This window comes from Giraffa tippelskirchi, chromosome 6 (assembly GCF_054371585.1).
Source record: "Giraffa tippelskirchi isolate mGirTip1 chromosome 6, T2T-mGirTip1v1.2.pri, whole genome shotgun sequence".
NCBI lineage: Eukaryota > Metazoa > Chordata > Mammalia > Artiodactyla > Giraffidae > Giraffa > Giraffa tippelskirchi.
In genome coordinates this window covers 142,827,660-142,850,616 of record NC_137280.1, presented here as the reverse complement: position 1 = coordinate 142,850,616, position 22,957 = coordinate 142,827,660, and the positions used below count along the sequence as shown (strand labels likewise).

General features: G+C 40.4%; 2 protein-coding genes across 30 annotated transcripts in view; one reads left to right on the top strand and one right to left on the bottom strand.

Annotated features, from left to right (window-relative positions):
* Positions 1-22,957, top strand: part of RNF145 (ring finger protein 145) — a 116,719-nt gene that overhangs the window by 42,488 nt on the left and 51,274 nt on the right. For 5 of the 27 annotated variants that reach the window (XM_081500547.1, XM_081500537.1, XM_081500534.1 and 2 more), the window contains 4 exons: positions 2,156-2,233; positions 9,729-9,901; positions 12,455-12,481; positions 16,753-16,955. In XM_081500547.1, the coding sequence (XP_081356673.1) occupies positions 16,772-16,955 (184 nt within the window). In that variant the 5' untranslated portion in view covers positions 2,156-2,233; positions 9,729-9,901; positions 12,455-12,481; positions 16,753-16,771. Of the gene's footprint in view, positions 1-2,000; positions 2,234-9,728; positions 9,908-10,227; positions 10,563-11,841; positions 12,037-12,454; positions 12,482-15,727; positions 15,890-16,715; positions 16,956-22,957 lie in introns of those variants that run through there. The other 22 variants (XM_081500550.1, XM_081500532.1, XM_081500543.1 and 19 more) reach the window with 16 other exon arrangements.
* On the bottom strand, positions 774-11,843 carry LOC145510130 (uncharacterized). Of its 3 annotated transcripts, none has more exons than XM_081500560.1 (4): positions 9,718-11,843; positions 8,043-8,362; positions 7,841-7,905; positions 774-966 (listed from the first exon to the last, which is right to left on the bottom strand). In XM_081500560.1, the coding sequence occupies exon 1, from the start codon at positions 10,593-10,595 to the stop codon at positions 9,867-9,869; it is 729 nt and encodes a 242-aa protein (XP_081356686.1). In that variant the 5' UTR covers positions 10,596-11,843; the 3' UTR covers positions 774-966; positions 7,841-7,905; positions 8,043-8,362; positions 9,718-9,866. The 3 variants fall into 3 exon arrangements, with proteins under 3 accessions (XP_081356686.1, XP_081356685.1, XP_081356687.1); XM_081500559.1 differs by having other exon boundaries at positions 8,219-8,362; XM_081500561.1 differs by lacking the exons at positions 774-966; positions 7,841-7,905; positions 8,043-8,362 and adding an exon at positions 5,886-7,566.

Genomic DNA, 22,957 nt, shown 5'->3' with positions numbered 1-22,957 from the left:
ACCCAAAGGTTCGTAAATAGAAGACTGAATAAATAATAGTGCTATATTCATAAGATTGAATTCTACACTGCAGTGAAAATGAACTGCAGTTTCACACAAGAATATAACTGAATCTCAAACACAATATTAAGCAGAAAAAGCTCATCACAAAAGGATAGTTACCATATGATTTCATTTATATAAAATTATATAAAATTCAACAACAGGCAAAAGAAAATACAGTATTTAGGGATTCATACTCAGGTGGTCAAACAAACAAAAAAAGTCACTGTTAAATCAGAAAAATGGTTACCACTGCAGTTAGTGAGACAGTTGTGAATAGGAAGGAGTATGTGGGAGACTTCTGAGAGTATTAGCAAACTTCTATTTCTGGACAGTAGTTAAATCAGGGGTCCCTAACCTCTAGGATCTAATGCCTAATGATCTGAGGTAGAGCTAGTATAATAATAATAGAAGTAAATAGAAATAAAAGCAATGTGCTTGAATCATTGCAAAACCATCTCCTCACCCTGCCTGCCCTGGTCCATGGAAAACTGTCTTCCACAAAACCCGTCCCTGGTGCCAAAAAGGGTGGGGACTGCTGAGTTAAATGGTTGTGTTTTATAACCTGTTCAGTTGAACAGTTGTGTTTCTTTGTGCTTATCATCATCATTTTTTTTTTGTAATTACTTCCTCATCTTCATAACAGCATAGTTTACTGACTAGCAAATTGAAAGGATTGAAGGCCTTGGGACTCTTTTACTACAGATAACAGAAAACACAACCCAAACTGGTTTAAGCAAAAAAGATAATTTTATTGGCTAATATGATTAAAGATAGAGTATGGACATGCTGGGTTCAGATGAGGCTTAGATTGGGACTCATACATGGTGACCAGGTCCTAGTTTCTTTTTACATCTCAGGTTCTTTTACTTCCTTTGGAAAATTTTCAAATTAGCTCTTCCCTTTTGGATCTAGGATGGCTTCCTGTAGTCCATGAAATTACAAGAAATAATTAGTATATATGACAATCAATAACCATTTGTTGGGATGGCCAAAAAGTTTGTTTGGGTTTTTCTGTAAGATGGTATGGAATAGTCAAATGAACTTTTTGGCCAATCCAGTATTTAGTTGGATATCATCATGCTTGAAAAGCAACACAGTTTTATTTTGCTAACCATCTCAGACTTACTTAGAATCAAGACAAAGAAAGTGACTGGGCAGGACAGAGGGACACCAGTGGAGCTTAAATCTGAAGACAACAACAAAACATTTTTTTCCTCTGCTGATGTGAGAGATTCAAAATAGTCACAGGCACTCAGACTGATTAAAAACAAAGCTGGCTTGTAAGACATAACAATAACATAATGAGTGAAACTTGATTGGATCTTGGTTAGAAAAACAGTTATCTGTAAAAGATATTTTAAGGAGAATTGGGAAGAATGGAGTATTGGCTGGATGATAAAAGATTTAGGGAATTACACTTTGTTTTCTTCAGTGTGGTAATAGCATTTGGTAATACTGGAAAAAGCTCTTATTTTTAGAAGAGGCAGACTAGAGCATTTAGGGGTGCAACATGTTGATGTCTGCAACTTACTCTCATAGCTCAACAAAAGACACACACATATAGATAAAGCAAACATTCAAAACTTTAACAAATGTTGAATGAATCTAGATGGTGAGTATATGAGTGATGATTCTAATATTCTTTTAATTCTTGTATATATTTGAAGCTCTTCAAAATAAAAAGTTGGTGAAATAAAAAACGTTTGGGGGGAAAAGCTTTAAAAATGCTGACCAAGCAAAAAACTGACATATTGCTATGTTTTTTTCTTCCTGCAGCCTAGGCATTACTTGTACATGAGGCAGAAAAAGATAAATTTATTTTGGTATTCAAGCAGTATACAAGATCTATTGCTTTTCCAATTGTCCATGAAAATATTTATTTAGCACCAACTATGTGTATGCATCTCATTGTTAATAGGGAGTTATAATTTTATCTCTGTCTGATTTTATTACAGATTAACTATTGCCAACTGAATACCAAAGATGGGAAGAAGGAAACTAATAACATTTACTACCGGCTTACTTTGAAACATAAACATTAGCCTACATTGTTTATTTATTTTTTGTTATAATCCTGTGAAGTAAATACTGTCGTTATCCCTGTTTACAGATGGTAGATGGAGTCATTTGTATACTTGGCACAGACAGGATCCTGCATCTAACAAGTGGGGGACATCTGAACCTAAAAGTAAATCTCTCATCATACACTGCTGGTGGGAATATAAAATGGAGTGGCCACTTTGGAAAACAGTCTGGCAGGTTCTCAAAAAATTAAATATTGCATTACCATGTGCATGCATGCTAAGTCACTTCAGTTGTATCCCACAGATCCTATGAACTGTAGCTTTCCAGGCCCCTCTGTCCATGGAATTCTCTAGGCAAGAATACTGGAGTGTGTTGCCATGCACTCCTCCAGGGGATCTTCCCAACTCAGGGATCAAACCTGCATCTCCTGTGGCTCCTGCATTGCAGGTAGATTCTTTACTGCTGAGCCACTAGAAAAGCCTTTGAGTTACTGTATAACCCGGCAATTTAATTCTACTAAGTTTATACCCAAGACAAATAAAAATATGTTCACACAAAAGCTTATACTACATAAATGTTCATAGCAGCACTATTCATATGAGTAAAAAAGTGGAAACAACCCAAATATCCATCAGCTGATGAATGGATAGACAAAATGTAACATAGTCTTACAATAGAATTCTATTTGGCAATTAAAAGAAATGAAGTACGTATACATGCTACAACGTGTATGGAACTTGAAAACACTATGCTAAGTGAAATAAGCCAGATGTGAAAGATCGCATCTTATATTACTTCATTTATATGAAACATCTAGAACAAGCAAATCTGTAGAGACAGAAGTGGTTGCCTAAGGCTAGAGGAAGGGAAAGTGACTGCTAATGGATACAGGGATTTTTTTTCTTTAAAAGGGAGATGGTGATAAAAAATGTTCTAAAATTGATGGTAATGGTTGTACAATTCTGTAAATATACTAAAACCCACTGAATTTTACAATTTAAAATAGGTATAATGTATGGTATGTGAATTATATCTCAATTACATTTCAGAAAGAGTGACTCTACTAAACCTTGTTGCCTAAGAAAACTATAGATTTTCTCTTAGAATTGGCTTTCAAAATCAAACCATGGAGGTAGCAGGTTGAATGAGATTTTATATCTCATAAGAGAGTTAACTCTTTTTGAATTGGACAGAGAAAACCCTCGAAATGCCCATAAAATACTAGGAATGAATAGATGAATGAATAAATGAATTCATGAAAAGACTCCTTTCCCTGTATTTCCATTGTAGGCTATCCAGGTTCTTTGGATTTTGGCCCCATTATGTGAAGTCTGGTATATGAGATTTTATCTCTGAATCTAAAAGGTGGTGCGTAGCTAGCCACCAGTTATCTGCAGATTCGAAACAAAGGGCTATTTCTGTGTGATCATTCAGTTCAGTTCAGTCGCTCAGTCGTGTCCGACTCTTTGAGATCCCGTGGACTGCAGCACCCCAGGCCTCCCTGTCCATCACCAACTCCCGGGGTTTACTTAAACTCATGCCCATTGAGTCGGTGATGCCATCCAACCATTTCATCCTCTGTCGTCCCCTTCTCCTCCCGCCTTCAATCTTTCCCAGCATCAGGGTCTTTTCAAATAGTCAGCTCTTCGCATCAGGTGGCCAAAGTATTGGAGTTGCAGCTTCAGCATCAGTCCTTCCAATGAATACTCAGGACTGATCTTCCTTAGGATGGACTGGTTGGATCTCCTTGCAGTCCAAGGGACTCTCGAGAGTCTTCTCCGACACCACAGTTTAAAAGCATCAATTATTCGGCGCTCAGCTTTTTTATAGTCCAACTCTCACATCCATAAATGACTACTGGAAAAACCATAGCCTTGACTAGACGGACCTTTGTTGACAAAGTGATGTCTCTGCTTTTTAATATGATGTCTAGATTGGTCATAACTTTTCTTCCAAGGAGTTCAGTTCACTTGCTCAGCTGTGTCCGACTCTTTGCGACCCCATGAATCTCAGCACGCCAGGCCTCCCTGTCCATCACCAACTCCCAGAGTCTATCCAAACCCATGTCCATCGAGTCAGTGATGCCATCCAACCATCTCATCCTCTGTCGTCCCCTTCTCCTCCTGCCCCCAATCCTTCCCAGCATCAGGGTCTTTTCCAATGAGTCAGTTCTTCGCATGAGGTGGCCAAAGTGTTGGAGTTTCAGCTTCAACATCAGTCCTTCCAGTGAACACCCAGGACTGATCTCCTTTAGGATGGACTGGTTGGATCTCCTTGCAGTCCAAGGGACTCTCAAGAGTCTTCTCCAACACCACAGTTCAAAAGCATCAATTCTGCGGCGCTCAGCTTTCTTCACCGTCCAACTCTCACATCCATACGTGACCACTGGAAAAACCATAGCCTTGACTAGACGGACTTTTGTTGGCAAAGTAATGTCTCTGCTTTTAAATATGCTATCTAGGTTGGTCATAACCTTCCTTCCAAGGAGTAAGCGTCTTTTAATTTCATGGCTGCAATCACCATCAGCAGTGATTTTGGAGCCCAGAAAAATAAAGTCTGACACTGTTTCCACTGTTTCCCCATCTATTTCCCATGAAGTGATGGGACCGGATGCCATGATCTTAGTTTTCTGAACGTTGAGCTTTAAGCCAACTTTTTCACTCTCCTCTTTCACTTTCATCAAGAGGCTCTTTAGTTCTTCTTCACTTTCTGCCATAAGGGTGGTGTCATCTGCATATCTGAGGTTATTGATATTTCTCCCGACAATCTTGATTCCAGCTTGTGCTTCTTCCAGCCCAGCGTTTCTCATGATGTACTCTGCATATAAGTTAAATAAGCAGGGTGACAATATACAGCCTTGACATACTCCTTTTCCTATTTGGAACCAGTCTGTTGTTCCATGTCCAGTTCTAACTGTTGCCTCTTGACCTGCATACAGGTTTCTCTAGAGACAGGTCAGATGGTCTGGTATTCCCATCTCTTTCAGAATTTTCCACAGTTTATTGTGATCCACACAGTCAAAGGCTTTGGCATAGTCAATAAAGCAGAAATAGATGTTTTTCTGGAACTCTCTTGCTTTTTCGATGATCCAGCGGATGTTGGCAATTTGATCTCTGGTTCCTCTGCCTTTTCTAAAACCAGCTTGAACATCTGGAAGTTCATGGTTCACGTATTGCTGAAGCCTGGCTTGGAGAATTTTGAGCATTACTTCACTAGCATGTGAGATGAGTGCAACGGTGTGGTAGTTTGAGCATTCTTTGGCATTGCCTTTCTTTGTGATTGGAAAGAAAACTGACCTTTTCCAGTCCTGTGGCCACTGCTGAGTTTTCCAGATTTGCTGGAATATTGAGTGCAGCACTTTAACAGCATCATCTTTGAGGATTTGAAATAGCTCAACTGGAATTCCATCACCTCCACTAGCTTTGTTCATAGTGATGCTTTCTAAGGCCCACTTGACTTCACATTCCAGGATGTCTGACTAGGTGAGTGATCACACCATCATGATATATCTGGGTCGTGAAGATGTTTTTTGTACAGTTCTTCTGTGTATTCTTGCCACCTCTTCTTAATATCTTCTGCTTCTGTTAGGTCCATACCATTTCTGTCCTTTATCGAGCCCATCTTTGCATGAAATGTTCCCTTGGTATCCCTAATTTTCTTGAAGAGATCTCTAGTCTTTCCCAATCTGTTATTTTCCTCTCTTTCTTTGCATTGATTGCTGAGGAAGGCTTTCTTATCTCTCCTTGCTATTCTTTGGAACTCTACATTCAGATGGGAATGTCTTTCCTTTTCTCCTTTGCTTTTCGCTTCTCTTCTTTTCCCAGCTATTTGTAAGGCCTCCTCAGACAGCCATTTTGCTTTTTTGCATTTCTTTTCCATGGGGATGGTTTTGATCCCTGTCTCCTGTACAATGTCACGAACCTCTGTCCATAGTTCATCAGACACTCTGTCTATCAGATCTAATCTCTTAAATCTATTTGTCACTTCCACTGTATAATCATAAGGGATTTGACTTAGGTCATACCTGAATGGTCTAGTGGTTTTCCCTACTTTCTTCAATTTAAGTCTGAATTTGGCAATAAGGAGTTCATGATCTGAGCCACAGTCTGCTCCCGGTCTTGTTTTTGCTGACTGTATAGAGGTTCTCCATCTTTGGCTGCAAAGAATAAAATCAATCTGATTTCGGTGTTGACCATCAGGTGATGTCCATGTGTACAGTCTTCTCTTGTGTTGTTGGAAGAGGGTGTTTGCCATGACCAGTGCGTTCTCTTGGCAAAACTCTATTAGCCTTTGCCCTGCTTCATTTTGTACTCCAAAGCCAAATTTGCCTGTTCCAAGGAGTAAGCGTCTTTTAATTTCAAGGCTGTAGTCACCATCTGCAGTGATTTTGGAGACCCCCCAAATAGTCTGCCACTGTTTACTGTTTCTCCATCTATTTGCCATGAAATGATGGGACTGGATGCCATGAAATGATGGGTCTGGATGCCATGATCTTAGTTTTCTGAATGTTGAGCTTTAAGCCAACTTTTTCACTCTCTTTCACTTTCATCAAGAGGCTTTTTAGTTATTCTTCACTTTCTGCCATAAGGGTGGTGTCATCTGCATATCTGAGGTTGTTGATATTTCTCCCGGCAATCTTGATTCCTGCTTGTGCTTCCTCCAGCCCAGTGTTTCTCATGATGTACTCTGCATATAAATTAAATAAGCAGGGTGACAATATACAGCCTTGACGTACTCCTTTTCCTATATGGAACCAGTCTGTTGTTCCATGTCCAGCTCTAACTGTTGCTTCCTGACCTGCATACAGATTTCTCAAGAGGCAGGTCAGGTGGTCCGGTATTCCCATGTCTTTCAGAATTTTCCACAGTTTATTGTGATCCACACAGTCAAAGGCTTTGGCGTAGTCAATAAAGCAGAAATAGATGTTTTTCTGGAACTCTCTTGCTTTTTCGATGATCCAGCGGATGTTGGCAATTTGATCTCTGGTTCCTCTGCCTTTTCTAAAACCAGCTTGAACATGTAGGATTTCACGGTTCACGTATTGCTGAAGCCTGGCTTGGAGAATTTTGAGCATTACTTTACTAGTGTGTGAGATGAGTGCAATTGTGCAGTAGTTTGAGCATTCTTTGGCATTACCTTTCTTTGGGATTGTAATGAAAACTGACCTTTTCCGGTCTTGTGGCCACTACTGAGTTTTCCAAATTTGCTGGCATATAGAGTGCAGCACTTTCACAGCATCATCTTTTAGGATCATTACCAAGAGTTAATTCTATAAGGAACTCAGAAACCAGCCTTTTGGAATGGCTGGAACTGTAACAAATACACACTCTTGCAAACCCTGAGCTGACTTCTTCCTCAATGTTGAATATGGTTAATGACAGTAAGATAACCTTAGGGCTTCTCTGATGGCTCAGTAGATAAAGAATCCTCTTGAAATGCAGGAGTCTGCCTGCAAGGCAGGAGACCCAGGTTTGATCCCTGGATGGGGAACATCCCCTGGAGAAGGAAATGACAACAGGCTTCAGGATTCTTGCTTGGGAAATCCCATGGACAGAGGAGCCTGGTGGGCTACAATCCATGGGGTCCCAAAAGAGTCAGACAGAACTGAGTCACTAAACTGCTGCCGAGATAACCTTTAGAATCCTGAACTGCCTGCCATTCCACAAACATAAACACTCCACTTGTTTCCTTCTAGCACATTAAGTTAATTCCTTTTATGACTAAGATATGGCATTTGGGTATATCCTTAAGCTTGGTTCCAGGTACTTACCATGTTTTTCTCCTGACCTTTCCCGATTTGTGTGCTTTGGGCCGTCTCTAGAAAGTACTTGCTCTCTTTTATTTGAGATTGTAAAAACAGGAAAAAAGTCACATGAGATTGCCTCTTTTATTTGAGCAGTCCTCTCTAATACCCCACCCCCCAGCCCCTGCTCTTTATCCCACTGCTTTTCTCTTTAGTGTGATTTGGTTACCTGTTTCTGGCTCTTTAGAGCTTTTTCAAAACTGGATTAGCAGCAGTGTAATAGCAGTAACTCTTTAATTACAGGAGTAAATTTCTTTGCTTGTTTTGAACCCCAGCATTTATAGGCAGCTGCTATAAAAACCAAGTGTGACTTTTTTCCTGCTTTTCCAAGTTCAGGGAACTTACAGTAAAGGTTATAGGACTTTGAACCCAATTTTTCCCTTTAAAAAAGGAAAGGTCAGAGCTGAGGTAGACTTCGCTTCCATTTAAACAAAACACACAAATCCAGTATCAGTGCTAAAGTAATACTTTCAGGATTCTGTAATTCACCTGGGAAGAATAAATAAATCCAGTTAGAATCTGTTTATGTAGTTTTGACTTCATCGTAATCTTGTTTCTGGCCTTACATTTGCTTGACTGACTCAGTAGTAAAATTGTGAAAACAGGAGGAAATCAAAGGAAAAGCCTTGCTGTTTTGGGAAGTTTCCTATTCCAATCATTAGTTATGTGGCCTATGTAATTCTGTGTGTGTGTGATTTCTCATTTACCAGGCTATATTGAGAGACTCATAAAACTGCCTCTTTGCCATGTAGCAGCCTTAATGATTACCCTTAAGTAGTCTAAGGCACAAGGATGAAAGTTGGCCAATCCCCAGAAATTTTAAATACTTAAATTTCTTTAGGGATATCAAACTGGTGGAAGGGAAGTTACTCGAATTTGATTGATTGATGCCTCCAGAAATTACATTTTCTAAATGTAGAGCTTGTGTTTACAGTTTTTGCTGGATACAGAGGTGGGCTTCCCAGGTGGCGCTAGTGGTAAAGAACCCACCTGCCAATGCAGGAGACGTAAGAGATTCGACTGCAATCCCTGGGTCAGGAAGATAGCCTGGAGGAGGGCATGACAACCCACTCCAGTATTCTTGCCTGGAGAATTCCATGGACAGAGGAGCCTGGTAGGCTACAGTCCACAGGGTTGTTAAAGAGTCAGATGGGACTGAAGTGACTTAGCATGCAAAGGCGTCTCAAAATTGGGGGTTTAGCCTACCAATGCCAAAGGATTGAATTTCCAAGGAGGGCCCCCCAACGCAAATCTAGGTGGAAGGACCTTAATTTCTTTTCTACAGGCAGATGTTGAGACTTTACAATTTCAAGATGATTCAATCTAGTGGCAACATTTTATCCACTACTGTGTGATTTTAGGTGTGTAGGCATTGCCAACCTCCAAGTGACTGTCTAGGAACTAACCAAAGACAAAGGAACAATGTAGGGCTTTTTTTTTTTTTTTTGGGAAGGGGCTGAGGGTGAGGGAATTTGTTGAGGGTGGTTGAGGCAAGGAAGTAGATAAAGCCCAGAAGACCAGCAACATTCTTGATTCATTCTTGGTACAAACAATGTGTTTCAGGTTTTTTACTGTGGGTAAATGGGGAACAGTTCCTGCCCCACAAAGTATGTTAACATTTGTCAGTTCTAGTGATTTGGACAGAACAAATGGATTTCCTAATCTTGGGAAGTGTGATGGTACATTAATCTGTTTTTAACCTTAGACTAAAAAAGAGGACACACACGTACCATTTAATTACATACTACAGTAAAATTCTTTGAACAAGGTCTTTAAACCAGAGTTGGAATTCTTAAAGATACTCAATGAATAGTTCCAATTCACTTATTCATATATCCACTCACTTATTCAACAGAAGTTTTATTGGCGCCTGTTCTGTGCTGAGCCATCACAGATATGGTCTCTGACGCCAAGGAGTTGACAGCCTAGACCAGTCAGTAGGGAGTTAAAAAAATCTGTCCTCTTTGCTACTGCGGTTGCATCGGGTTAAGGATCAGCCTCTCCAATTCTCCCACGTGGTCCTGGCAGGTAAGTGTGGGTGTGAGCGCGTGTGGCTCCTGGTGTTTGGGGAGTGTGAGAGCGCACGTGTGTCAGAATGGTGCGTGTCACAGTGCGCGTGCAGATGTCGGCGTGGCACGCGTCTCCATAGCGGCGGGAGCCTGGCTGTGTAGGCTGCGGGAGGCGTGTGTCTCCCACCCGTGTACCGGAGGCGGTGCGGGAACCACCCGGCGGCGCGATTGTGAGTGAGCGCGAGGGCGCGCATACGCGCGCCCGTACGGGGGAGGGGCGCGCCGCGCTGGCAGCGCCGCGCGCAGGCGCAGAGCGCTGAAGCCGGGCTGCTGCCGCCGCAGAGCGCCGGGGGCGGGAGGAGTGAACGAAGAAGGCCATGGCTGCCGCCGGCTGCTAAGGAGCTCGGCCCGCGAGCGCCTGCCGCCGCGGACGATGGTGACCGCACGGGTCGGGCTGCTGCCGCCTCCGCTGCCGCCGCCTCCCGAGACGCAGCATCCAAGGCCCGGCGCGGAGAAGCCGCCGCTGTGAGCCGCGCCGTCCCAGCGCCTGCTGCCGCCGCCCGAGAACAGCGGGAGGGCAGGCGAGCGAGAGAGCCGGGGAGTTGCGGAGCCCTTCTGTCCGCCGGCGGCGCCTCCCCGTGGGAAGGCCGCAGCCTGAGGTGAACGAGCCGTCCGCCCGGGTCGGCCCCTTCTCCCGGCGCCCTTGCCCGCATCCTGCATCCTCTCTTCTCCCCCTCCCCCGTCCCTCCTCACTCCCTTCCTCCATCCCGTCGCCCGCTCCGGCCTCTTCTCCCCCTTCGCCCCTTTGCCCGTTCGTCTCCTTCCTCTTCTCCCATTCTCGTCCCCACTTCACCCGCAGCGCCCCCTCCTTCCCAGCCGCCAGCCCCTCCCTCGGTCCTCCTGGCCCCCGCTTCGGCTCTCTCCGGCTCTGTCCTCCCCTCCCGGACCCCTCTCAGAGCCCCCTTTCCCAGCTCCCGGGCCTTGCCTGGCTCCTCTTCAACCTCCACCCTCCCGGACAGAGCCCTCGTCTCCCCAGCATTCCTAAGATGCCCTTGCTTTGAGCGCTGCCCCATCACCTCCCAGGACCCCATTTCAGGGCCTTTTCCAAGCCACTTCTGAGCTGCCCCTTTTCCAGCTACTTTCCTTCAGTTCCCACTTACAACTTTCGGTCTTTTGCGTCTTTGTCCACTTGGCTCACGAGGTTCCCTCCCTCTCTTATTTCACCCTACTCTTTGCTTTACGCAGCCCCAAACTCAGCTTCCCCCCTTTTATTCGGTTTGAGGTGGTTTTAGGGTGCAGAAAGGCCTGCCAAGTCATTCTTCAAATGGGGACCCATTTGCACTATATCATGTCAGCCCTTTTTTACAGTATGATCGGTCCTCATCCTTCCCTTTTTGTTCTCATCGCTGCTACTCTCGTTCGCCAGGCCTTCTGCATACCTCTTCACTTTTGTTTTTCTCAACCAAGTATCCCAAGACCCTTGCCCGCCCTTTGGGAATAGATCCCCTTTCTGTTCAGGGATGAAGAACTTCGCCCGCGACTTCCTTCAGAATCTTTTTGGTGCGTGGCGCGGCGCGGCGGAGCCAGCATCCTTGGCCAGAGGGGAGGGGAGCTCCCTGGCACGGGCCTCTTTCCTGGCAGAGTTTTTGTGGACGTAATCCCCTAGCCCCGCGGCGGCAGCGGCCGCGCTGCTGCTGCTGCGCTGCTTGCTTTGCAGCGAGCTGGGCTGGGGTTACTATAGTTCAAACGCGGCTGAGATCAGCAGGCGGGGGAGGTGGTGCGGGGAGTGAGGAAGGGGGCTCTGCTGTGAGAAGGCATCAAAGATTAATGGATGGCTTTGCATCGCAGTCTGCAGTAAACAGGAAACTAGTTTGAAAGGAAAGGAGAGAGACTGTGTGTCTTTTTATTTTTTAAAATACGGACTGTGCAATTCTGGTGAATCTTGAATCCTGCCCAAAGGATGAGCTGTCGGTGCTGCAGTCGTGACCCAGGCTGAGCGCCCAATGGCAGAGATAGCAGTTTTTTATTTCTTCTGTCTGGCTGCTTAAGTTGAAAGATGGCCCTTGTATTCAGAGTGGATTCCCAGAGTGGATGTTTGCTGATTTGGAGATGACCAGAAACCACAGAATCGCTAGTAGTTTACGTGGAAATCAGGTACATATACAAAGTTAGCTATCAATGAGTGGGAGTGGGAAGGATCAGCTATATTTAAAACATGTGCCAATGCTTATGTAAGAAGTGCTTTCTGCTCCCCGGTATCTGAGTTTTTGCCTGAGTTTACTTATGATTTTAGGCTTTAGCTCTGCCCTCTGACATTTTCAGAACTTAACATCCTAACATCCGGACAGCCAGAAAATGTCTTGCTTATTAAGTTTGGCTTTAGCTGGTGGTAGAATTTTTTTTTCTCCCAAATTGGATTGGACAGAGAAAGGAGACTGATGATGAATGATAGTTTTTTGTTATTGTCCTTATGCTGAGGAGGAAAGGTGTAAAAACTTTCCCAATTATCTAATATTGTACTGAATAATTTTAAATCGGGTTATAAGGCATTCTTATTTTTTGTTTTTTCTAGGAGATGTGAATTCTGTTCCCTTTTTGGGTAAGAACATTTTCACTTCTAATTTTTTAGCATAATTCTTCAGCTGATGAGGAGCTCTGATGTTAAAAACTTATGTTTTTCATATTGGTGATGATTTGTTTGATTTCTTCATATTCAAAACTGAAATGTAGTATTATCTGAAAAGTGTAGAATGAGGTCCCCGGTGTATCCTAAACCACAAAAGTGAATGATGAATTGTTCAATGTTATGCTGGTACGGGACATTCTTGTGTTCCTAGGTAGCAATTTGCTGCTTCCAAGCCTAGGAATGTCATTTAATGAAATCCTATGGTCCTGTTTTTGGTTAGCTTTTGTTGAGCCTTTCTTTTTCTGTTACTGGAAAGGGATGGATTTTTATTTAAAGCTGTTTTACTGTGTAAAGCATCTTTGAGTCACATTTAGTTTTCATTACTTTCAAAGACAATTTGTTGGAGTGTTAACTTTCTCAGTTCTTTACCCATTTCAAGGAGGAAATTTAAAAATCATGCACAGAAGGCAAAATGTACATAACTGAACAAGGCAGGGAGTATCTTTTATATTTGGCTTTAGAGAGTGTCAAGCCTTTGAATTTTCTTTTCCTTCAGCTCTTCTGTTTATTTTTGAGGGTTAGTTGATATTGTTTGGTTTTAGGAGAATTTTGAGCTTCCTCTGACTTAGAATATGCTCCCTAACTCTGTTTAACAAATCTGAGAAAAAGATAAATTAGGCTTGAACCAAACATCTTAGAGGTATAGCAGTCTTCACCCCAGGAAAGAAGGCTCCAATTTTATTTATTTTATGTTTTTAATTTAGTCTTTTGGCAGATGTGATTTGGCACATGTGAGTAATTTCAGGTTTCAGCAAATAAAATATATTTCAACATTTTGTTTAGTTGTTAGTTTAGTGTGTGAGCTCGAGTGTAGTGTATGGTATTTATTTGTAATGGTCACACCCTATCATGTGGCATTTATATGAAGAATGATCCACAATGTCCCCCCCCCCCCCGCTTTTCTTTCCATAGCTCTTGTGGGTAACATTTTAGATTCAGCTTTCTGTGTATTAAATTTTTTTCCTCCACGTCCCTATACATGGCCAGCTTGCCAATGACTTACTGAAATGTCACTCACATACAGAAATAAATGAAACATTTAGTAAGCAATATATTGTTGTTAAAGGGGATATTTCGTTCCATCCAGGCAGTAGAGTTTAGGTGTCTGTCTTGGATGTTCTTCTGTTATCAGTAGGTTTAGGGACCCAAGATTTTCTTTTTATTCTTGTTCCGTTTGTGTTCTGTTTTTGCCTGTGAAGTAGTGGTAATGTAAGAGGAAGCATATACCATTCTGCTAGTGGCCTTCTTTTGTAATAGAGATATGGCCCTTTGTAAGAATTAGGGAGTTTTTTTTCCCTTAGCATTTCAGATCTTGATTTCTAATGTAGGAATGGTTATTTTGTTTAGTTTTTTTTTTCTTTACCCCTTTAAGAGCTATGATAAATAGTGAAACTGAGCACATTTAAAAACAAGAAAACATTAAAAACATATGAAGGCTCTAAGTCAGATGAAATGAATATGAACCACAAATATGAACTCAGTGATTGTCCCCTTTTTTGTTACTTACAAAAGCAGTATTGATTCATATTAGAATATACAGTATGGAAAGATAGTTACTTTTCCATTACTGAATAAAGCCTGTCAGTGATATTTTTATCTTGGTATATGGTAATTTTCACACGTGACTGTTGGTTTGTGAGAAAAAAAAAAAAATCTATCATTTGTGTACTCTGAAATGAACTCCCAAGAGTGCACTGAGTTATTAGGTTGACCACCAGAGTAAGTAGTTACTTCCTGTGTATTTTCTTAAGTTATCTAGATAGCTTAGGCACATTATATTACACTTTTCCTAGTAATATATGGGTATACCAAAACATTTGTCAAACAGAAAAAGAGGGGAATAAAAATCACCCCAGGGCCACTGTTGAAAGGATGTTAATATGACTATTTGCTAGAATTTTTTTTCTTAATAATATCATGAGCTTTGAGAAATTTAGGCTCCTAAATGGTATGCTGCTGCTAAGTCACTTCAGTCGTGTCCGACTCTGTGACCCCATAGACAGCAGCCCACCAGGCTCCCCCATCCCTGGGATCCTCCAGGCAAGAACACTGGAGTGGGTTGCCATTTCCTTCTCCAGTGCATGAAAGTGAAAACTCAAAGTGAAGTCGCTCAGTCGTGTCCGACTCTTAGCGACCCCATGGACTATAGCCCACCAGGCTCCTCCGTCCATGGGATTTTCCAGGCAAGAGTACTGCAGTGGGGTGCCATTGCCTTTTCCTAAATGGTATAATTTGTAATAAATGTTGATTCGAGATTTTATTTTTCAGTGCTTTTTTTTTCCCCCTTAGGACACAGCTATTTGGTTATGATTCTCTGACAATATTCTGTTTTGAAATTTTTTTTTCTTGAAGTTGATTTATAATGTATTAGTTTCAGGTGTATGGCACAGTGAATCAGTTATACATATATGTAAATTCATTCTTTTTTTAGATTTTTTTCCCCATATAGGCTGTTAGAGAATATTGAGAATATAGAGTTCCCTGCGCTGTGCAGTAGGTCCATATTAGTTACCTGTTTTATATGTAGCCGTGTGTCAGTCCCAATCTCCCCGTTTATCCCTCCCCTCCATTTCTTATGTATGAAAATGATTAAAGCAGTCTTGTTCATTTAAAGTAATCAGAATTACAGTAATTATTTATAAAAATGTTAATTTTGCATTATTGGTAGGACATACATAACATTTGAGTAGTGGGAATGATATATAATAAATCAGTTTAGTGATGGAAAAACTTATGTTAATGGTGTGCCAAACTGAGCAGCATTTTCCCCCCAACTATCTGAGCTAGGAAGCTATGAAAATTAGAGGGTGAAATGGAAATACTGACAAATATTTAACCATAGCATAGCAATCTGTCACTATAATTTTCTTTGGAAATAAATATTTTCATTTGTCCTGTAATGTCTGAAATTACTGCCAAAGCTAGAAGTGTGTTTTGCTTTCTCAGCAAAGTTCTTAAAAGGATATTGTCAGAGCCAACAATCTGAATTATCATTACTCCTAAAATTATCCTTTACCACTTTACTTCTGTCTTCTTTTCTGTAATTCCTTGGATTAATTTGCAGCTCTGTCATATAAAGCAGTATTACACTAAATTGTCCTTTATATAGTAGATTGTCTGGGAGATCCTTCGTTTCCTTCCTTCCTATTTTTTTTTTAGGCTCCCCATTCACCAATGCTAATCAACAGCTAAGCAAAGACAGAGGCCGCAGACTCACAATGCTTGACTTCTTCCATGTGCCAGCGTGTCTGTGTGTCACAAGGAAGAATTTGATGAGCTTTTTCCTACTTTGAAAGCAGATGGTGGGAATTTCAGACTAAGGTTTTTTTTTCCTTCAAGATTTATTTATTTATATTATTGGGCTCTGTTGGGTCTTTGTTGCTGTGTGCAGGATTTCTCTAGTTGCAGTGCATAGGCTTCTCATTGTGGTGGCTTCTCTTGTGCAGAGCACAGGCTCTAGAGCGCACGGGCTTATGGGATCGTGGGATCTCCATGGCATGTGGGATCTTCCTGGACCAGGGATCAAACTGGTGTCCCCTGCACTGCAAGGTGGACTCTTAACCACTGGACCACCAGGGAAGCCCTAAAAGTTTAATTTTGATGATACAAGGAAACAGTGTTACTTTTACCTATATCTTGAGTTCTCTGCATTCTATCTGTATCATGTAAATTGAGTACTTCAGTTTTGATTTTAAGTAATAAGGAACAGGATAGACTGTGAGATGCTGTATACTCAATGTGCAGTTATTAAATTTTTATTAAATACCTTAGGCTTTTTCATGTAATAATTTTACAATTTGCTCTCTTTTAAAAAAGCTGCATAAATCTCAAGGAATTTTGTAGGAGTGAATTTTCCTTCTCAAGATAATTGGACAAAAGCTACAGTATTCTTATAGGCTGTTTTGTTAAGTGCCTAGATTTGGAATTAGAAGCTTTTTAAAAAACAAATTTTGAGGCCCGAACATTTCCTCGGAGCCTTAAAGTTGAGCAGACCCAAGAGAGTCCATGTGAAAACATAATAGAAAGCTTATTTCCTAAATATCTGAAAGTAGTAGATGCGTCTAAGGAGCTTCTTACATTATAACATAGCTTTTGTGTAGTATGTGATCCATTAGACTCATAAAAGGATATCTAAAAGCTATTTGAGGTGACTTCTCTTTTATATTGCGTCTCCTGAATTTTAGGTCTGCTCCAAGAAAAAACATGGCTGCAAAGGAGAAACTGGAGGCAGTGTTAAATGTGGCCCTGCGGGTGCCAAGCATCATGCTGTTGGACGTCCTGTACAGATGGGATGTCAGCTCCTTCTTCCAGCAGATCCAAAGAAGTAGCCTCAATAACAACCCTCTTTTCCAATACAAATATTTGGCTCTCAATATGCATTATGTAGGTAAGTGTCTACATCCTGTTTCCTAAGCTTTTAGTGAGCGTTCTGATTTATGTCTTTGTATACTCTTTAATTTGGGTAAAATCATGTCCTTTTACATTGAAGTGACAGTGATACAGTTGTTGATGAATGTTTATTAATCATGTTTATAGTCTTATTTGTCTCACAATTGCATATAAATTATTAGGGGTAGAGGAAAATAGACAGAGTTGGATTTATTTTGCTGTGAAATAAATTTTGATGAACCTGGAAAGCAGAAGAAAACATTAGGTTTTTTTAATTTATTTTTTGCTTCTGGTTTATTAGATGTAATTGACATGTATCAAAGAAAACATGTATTAGATTTTAATACAGTAGAGTTAAATAATGGGAAATAACCTTTTCAGACATTTGCTGTGTTGTGCTCATTCATGTCCGACTCATTTGGTGACCCCATGGACTGTAGCCTGCCATGCTCCTCTGTTCATGGAATTTTCCAGGCAGGAATACTGGACTGAGTCTCCTGCATTGGCAGTGGGTTCTTTACTACTGCGCCACCTGGGAAGCCCTTTCCAGACATTTGGCCTGTTAAAACTTCTCATTAATTTGGGTTTTGGTAGTAATTCAGAATGTAAGCTCTTTTTTTTTTTTTTGTAAAATTATTTATTTATTTATTTTTGGTTACGCTGGGTCTTTGTTGCTGCATTCAGACTTTCTCTAGTTGCACTGAGCAGTGGCTTCTCTTGTTGCAGGCCACAGGCTCTAGGCACATAGGCTTCAGTAGTTGTGGCTTGTAGGCTTTAGAGCTTGGGCTCAGTAGTCGTGGCTCATGAGCTTAATTGCTCCTCAGTATGTGGAATCTTCCCAGACCAGGGATCAAACCTTTGTCTCCTGCTTTGGCAGGTAGATTCTTATCCATTGTAATACCAGGTAAGTCCAGAAAGTAAGCAATATTCTTTATTCTTCCAAAACATTAATATCATTTGAAGGTAAAGTATTCATTTCAGTTAAATGTCAAAACTATATCATAATATTAAAAAAAGAAGTGCTTGAAATATGTAATTGATATGATTTTTTTTGAATCAGTGGTAGAAGTAATGTGAAAAGGTTTAAGAAATTAAAGTCGAGATACACAGGCAGAGGACTTCCCTGGAGGTCCAGTTGTTAAGTTAACTGTGTTTCTACTGCAGAGGGCATGGGTTTGATCCCTGGTCAGGGAAGATCTCATATGCTGTGGAGTACGGCCAAAAATAAGAAAATTAGGAAGCAGATAAAGTCATCTAGAATAATAGTCATGATTCTTAATTTTTAGGTTAATTTTTGTTTTATATGTAATAATAGCGATAGTATATTTTCATTAACATCAGTAACTCAAGATGTGGCTTGAATGATGTGTTGCAGTGGTTTTATTAATATTTTTGTTATTAGAATTGCCTATCAACAAGTGTATCTTTTTTAAAATTTGAAGATTATCTTTTATAAAATTGTTAAGGGTTGTCCTGTCTCTGAGATTTATTTTTTATCTATAAAAGAACTTTCTAGGTTTCAAAGCTTAGCCCTGAGAACCCCTTATAGCTCTGAGAGATCACCAGGTAAGCCATTGTGGGAAGGAGTATGGTACAGTAGAAAAGACTGCACTAGAGATAGAACATCTGAGTACAGTAGACTTCTCTCTCTCTGTTGGCACTACCTTGGAAAGCCTCTGAAATGAGAAGGTTCTTTTATGCTGCAAAATACTAATTCTCACCCCTTTGTTAAAGGTTTGTATGTTAGTCAGTTTATGGAAAATAATTCCAGTCTATTGTAGAAGAACAATTGGGTACTTGGTTTAGATATTTTTTCGCTTAATCCAGCAAAAGTAGTTTGTTCTGTGGTCTTAAACATGTACTTATCACATGTATTATTTCTGACTATATTGAAGTATTTATTATAAAAACAGCTACCTAATAACAGTAACATTCATTTTAGAAGTTGTATAGGTTCTTGTACAGTTGCAGTTCATACTCTTTGGCTTTGGGAACTCAACTGAGCCTTCTTAAATACACTTATTATATGCTATGGTAGAGTAAGCTCAGTGATTGCACTAGTAGATATTTTCAGCTTGAACAGATTTTTGGTTACAGTAACCTCTGTGTCAGAGCATTATGTAGTGTTTATGTAATGTTCCAATTTACAGAATTTCACCCTTAAATGGATTTTAGAAATTGTAATTTATGTTCAAAAACCAAAAAGCATAAAAAGTATACAGTGAAAAGTGCCTCCCTTCTGTCTCTGTGCCTCATCTACTGAGTTCTCACTTTGAGTCCCAACAAGTAGCTGTTTTTATTTTCTTGCACATAATTCTGGAGATATTTTATGCATGTGTAAGTAAATATAAAGATATATTGATATATAAATAACAAAAATATAAATATCTTTCCTCTTTTTTAGTACAGATGATTACATAGTACATTACTCTTTTGAACCTTTTGTTTGTTTTAACTTTATGATGTATCATAGAGCCATGTTATTTTTAGATATTCACTGTTTTTTCATGCTGACACATTCTGATCTGCCATATCTTAAGATCTGACGAAATGTTGAGGCCTCACTTTCTTCCCCAGCCCTCCAGTTCTGTTTCATAGGGGCATAGTACTCTTGTATGACTGCACCATAATTTATTGCATGAATTACTTCAGTGGAGGACATTTGAGATAGCTTCTGTCTTCTACTGTTTCATTCAGTGTTGTACTAAATAGTTTTGTATAGCTATCATTTCAACAGATGCAAAGATAGCCATGGGATGAGTTATTAGAAGTGATTCTGCTGGGTTAAAGAGTATATATACATTGGGACTATTGATTGATACTGCTCTGTATAGACTATTTTGTACCTACATAAGCAGTTGTTGATGGCTCCTGAAATCCTACATCCTTATCAAAACAGTATTATCAAACTTTAATATTTGGCTGCTCAGTGGGCTTCTCTGATGGCTCAGCAGGTAAAGCGTCCGCCTGCAATGCAGGAGACACAGGAGACGCGGGTTTCATCCCTGGGTTGGGAAGAGATCCCCTGGATGAGGAAAATTGCAAACCACTCCAGTATTCTTGCCTGAAAAGTCCCATGGACAGAGGAGCCTAGTGGGCTACAGTCCAAAGGGTTGCAGAGTCGGACATGACTGAACTAGTAAACGTGACATGGCATGTAGGTGAAAAATGGTTATTTTTAAATGTAGTTTTAATTTGTGTTTCTCTTTTGAATGAGATTGAATTTATTCATGTGTTTAAAAAATTTGTAATTTCCTCCTTTGAGAGTTGTCAGTACCTGTCCCTTGCTCACTTTTCTATGGGACTGTTAGCCTTTTCTTACTAGTTGGTGGGGTTTGATATATGTTACAGAGAAGGCAATGGCACCCCACTCCAGTACTCTTGCCTGGAAGATCCCATGGACGGAGGAGCCTGGGGTGCTGCAGTCCATGGAGTCGATATATGTTAGGGAAATAAACCCTGTGTGATGAGTTGGAATTTTTTCCAATTTCAGTTCTCTTTATTTTGCTAAAGATATTTTTGACACGCAAAATTTGTTTTTAATGTGATTGAATTTATCATTTTTTCTTTCATATAGCTTTAGGATTTTTAATCAATTAAAAAAGCCTTCTCTGTTCTTAAGTTTACAAAGATGTATGTCATGTTTTATTGCATTCTTTTTGTTTTTTCGTTTTTGCATTTAAATCTTTGCTGCATTTAGAATTTATCTGTCTTATTCCATTTCTGAACTTTTTTCTGTTCATTTCTTATTATTGAGGATTTAGATTTTATTTTACTGTCTGATAGAGTTAGTCCCTTTTTCTTTATTTCCCTCTCTGAGGTTTTTTTTTTGGTAGTTGTTGTTAGTTTTCTATATGAACTTCACAATTATTTAATCTTCCAAACACAGCCCTGTTGACCTGTTTGCTGAGATTGCTTATTATTAAAAGTTCAGTTAGCGTGAAGAGAGAGCTTAAGGGTGCTAACTCTTCTTTAGGAAAGAACACAAGAGACTTACTATGTTCACGATTTCTTGTGTGTCCTTCTGAAGTGTTTTAAAGTTTTCTTTATATAGGTGTTAGACTTTTATTTTTCAGTTCATTCCTAAGTTTTTTTTTTTAACTATTGTGAGTTTTTTTCCCCCTTATATCCTCTAATTGTTATTAAGAGCTTAAAAATCAAGGTGGGGAGTGTTAATAATTGTGTTAATGCTAAGTCACCTCAGTCGTGTCCGACTCTGTGCGACCCCGTAGACGGCAGCCCACCAGGCTCCCCCGTCCCTGGGATTCTCCAGGCAAGAATACTGGAGTGGGCTGCCATTTCCTTCTCCAATGCATGAAAGTGAAAAGTGAAAGTGGAGTTGCTCAGTCGTGTCCGACTTGAAGTGACCCCATGGACTGCAGCCTACCAGGCTCCTCCGTCCATGGGATTTTCCAGGCAAGAGTACTGGAGTGGGTTGCCAATGCCTTCTCCCAATAATTGTGTTAATGGAGTATAATTGTACCTTTGAAATTAGAAGCTTTCCAGTGCGGGTCCTGTCTGAGGACAGCAGAGACAGTAACTATCCAGATGTTAATTATAGAACTGTTTGCAGGGTGGAGGATATATAAAGGAGAATAGAAATAATATTGAAAAGGAAGAATAGGGCCAGTTGTGAAAAGTCCTGAATGCAAATGTTAGATATTGTGCTTAACTTGATAGATAGTGATGGGTCAATAAGGGATTTAGAGCAGGTGAGCTGCATCTTAAGATTGGTTAGGCAGTGTTGAATAGGATAGGATAGTGGACTGGGGAGGGGAGAAACTGGAGGATAGAAGACCATTTAGGATTTTTGGCAACAGGTAATGAGATCCAGAGCTGGCATGGTAGCAGTTGCAAAGAAAAGAGTGGATATGAGAATAGTTCTGTTGTAACTATGATCACTAAAATCATTAGTGACCTAAAAGGTAAAACTCAAACTTCATTTGTATCCCTGTTTTGCACACCATTCCACGTTTGTGAAACTGTTAACCACAATCTCCTTCTTAAAAATCTTTCTGAATTTTTCTAATCATTCCTTCTGAGTCTTTTGCTGTATCTTTGGACTCCTTTAGTGTTGATATTCCTAGGATTTGTGTTTAATTTTCCTATTTTGTTGTTGGGGTGGTTTCACATAGTTTTGGCTACAAATCTCCATCTCCACTTTTCACTGTTTTTGACCACTTTAGTCTCCATTATTGTTCCTCCTCTTTGATCGCATGGTATCCAGTTCATACCTCCACCATAGTACTTACTGTGCTACATTCTAAGGGTCCTTAAGCCTAGCTATCTTCTCAACTAGATAGTTAGCTCCCTTAAGGTAGGAATGGTGTTGTCTATTATCTTGTCTATTATCTCAGTATTATCAGTACCTAACTAGTGCCTGGTGATGAATAAATGATTTCTAACTATGGTATGGACCTAACAGAAGCAGAAGATATTAAGAAGAGGTGGCAAGAATACACAGAAGAACTGTACAAAAAAGATCTTCACGACCCAGATAATCACGATGGTGTGATCACTCACCTAGAGCCAGACATCCTGGAATGTGAAGTCAAGTGGGCCTTAGAAAGCATCACTACGAACAAAGCTAGTGGAGGTGATGGAATTCCAGTTGAGCTATTTCAAATCCTGAAAGATGATGCTGTGAAAGTGCTGCACTCGATCTGCCAGCAAATTTGGAAAACTCAGCAGTGGCCACAGGACTGGAAGAGGTCAGTCTTCGTTCCAATCGCAAAGAAAGGCAATGCCAAAGAATGCTCAAACTACTGCACAATTGCACTCATCTCACACGCTAGTAAAGTAATGCTCAAAATTCTCCAAGCCAGGCTTCAGCAATACGTGAACCGTGAACTTCCAGATGTTCAAGCTGGTTTTAGAAAAGGCAGAGGAACCAGAGGTCAAATTGCCAATATCCGCTGGATCATCGAAAAAGCAAGAGAGTTCCAGAAAAATATCTATTTCTGCTTTATTGACTATGCCAAAGCCTTTGACTGTGTGGAT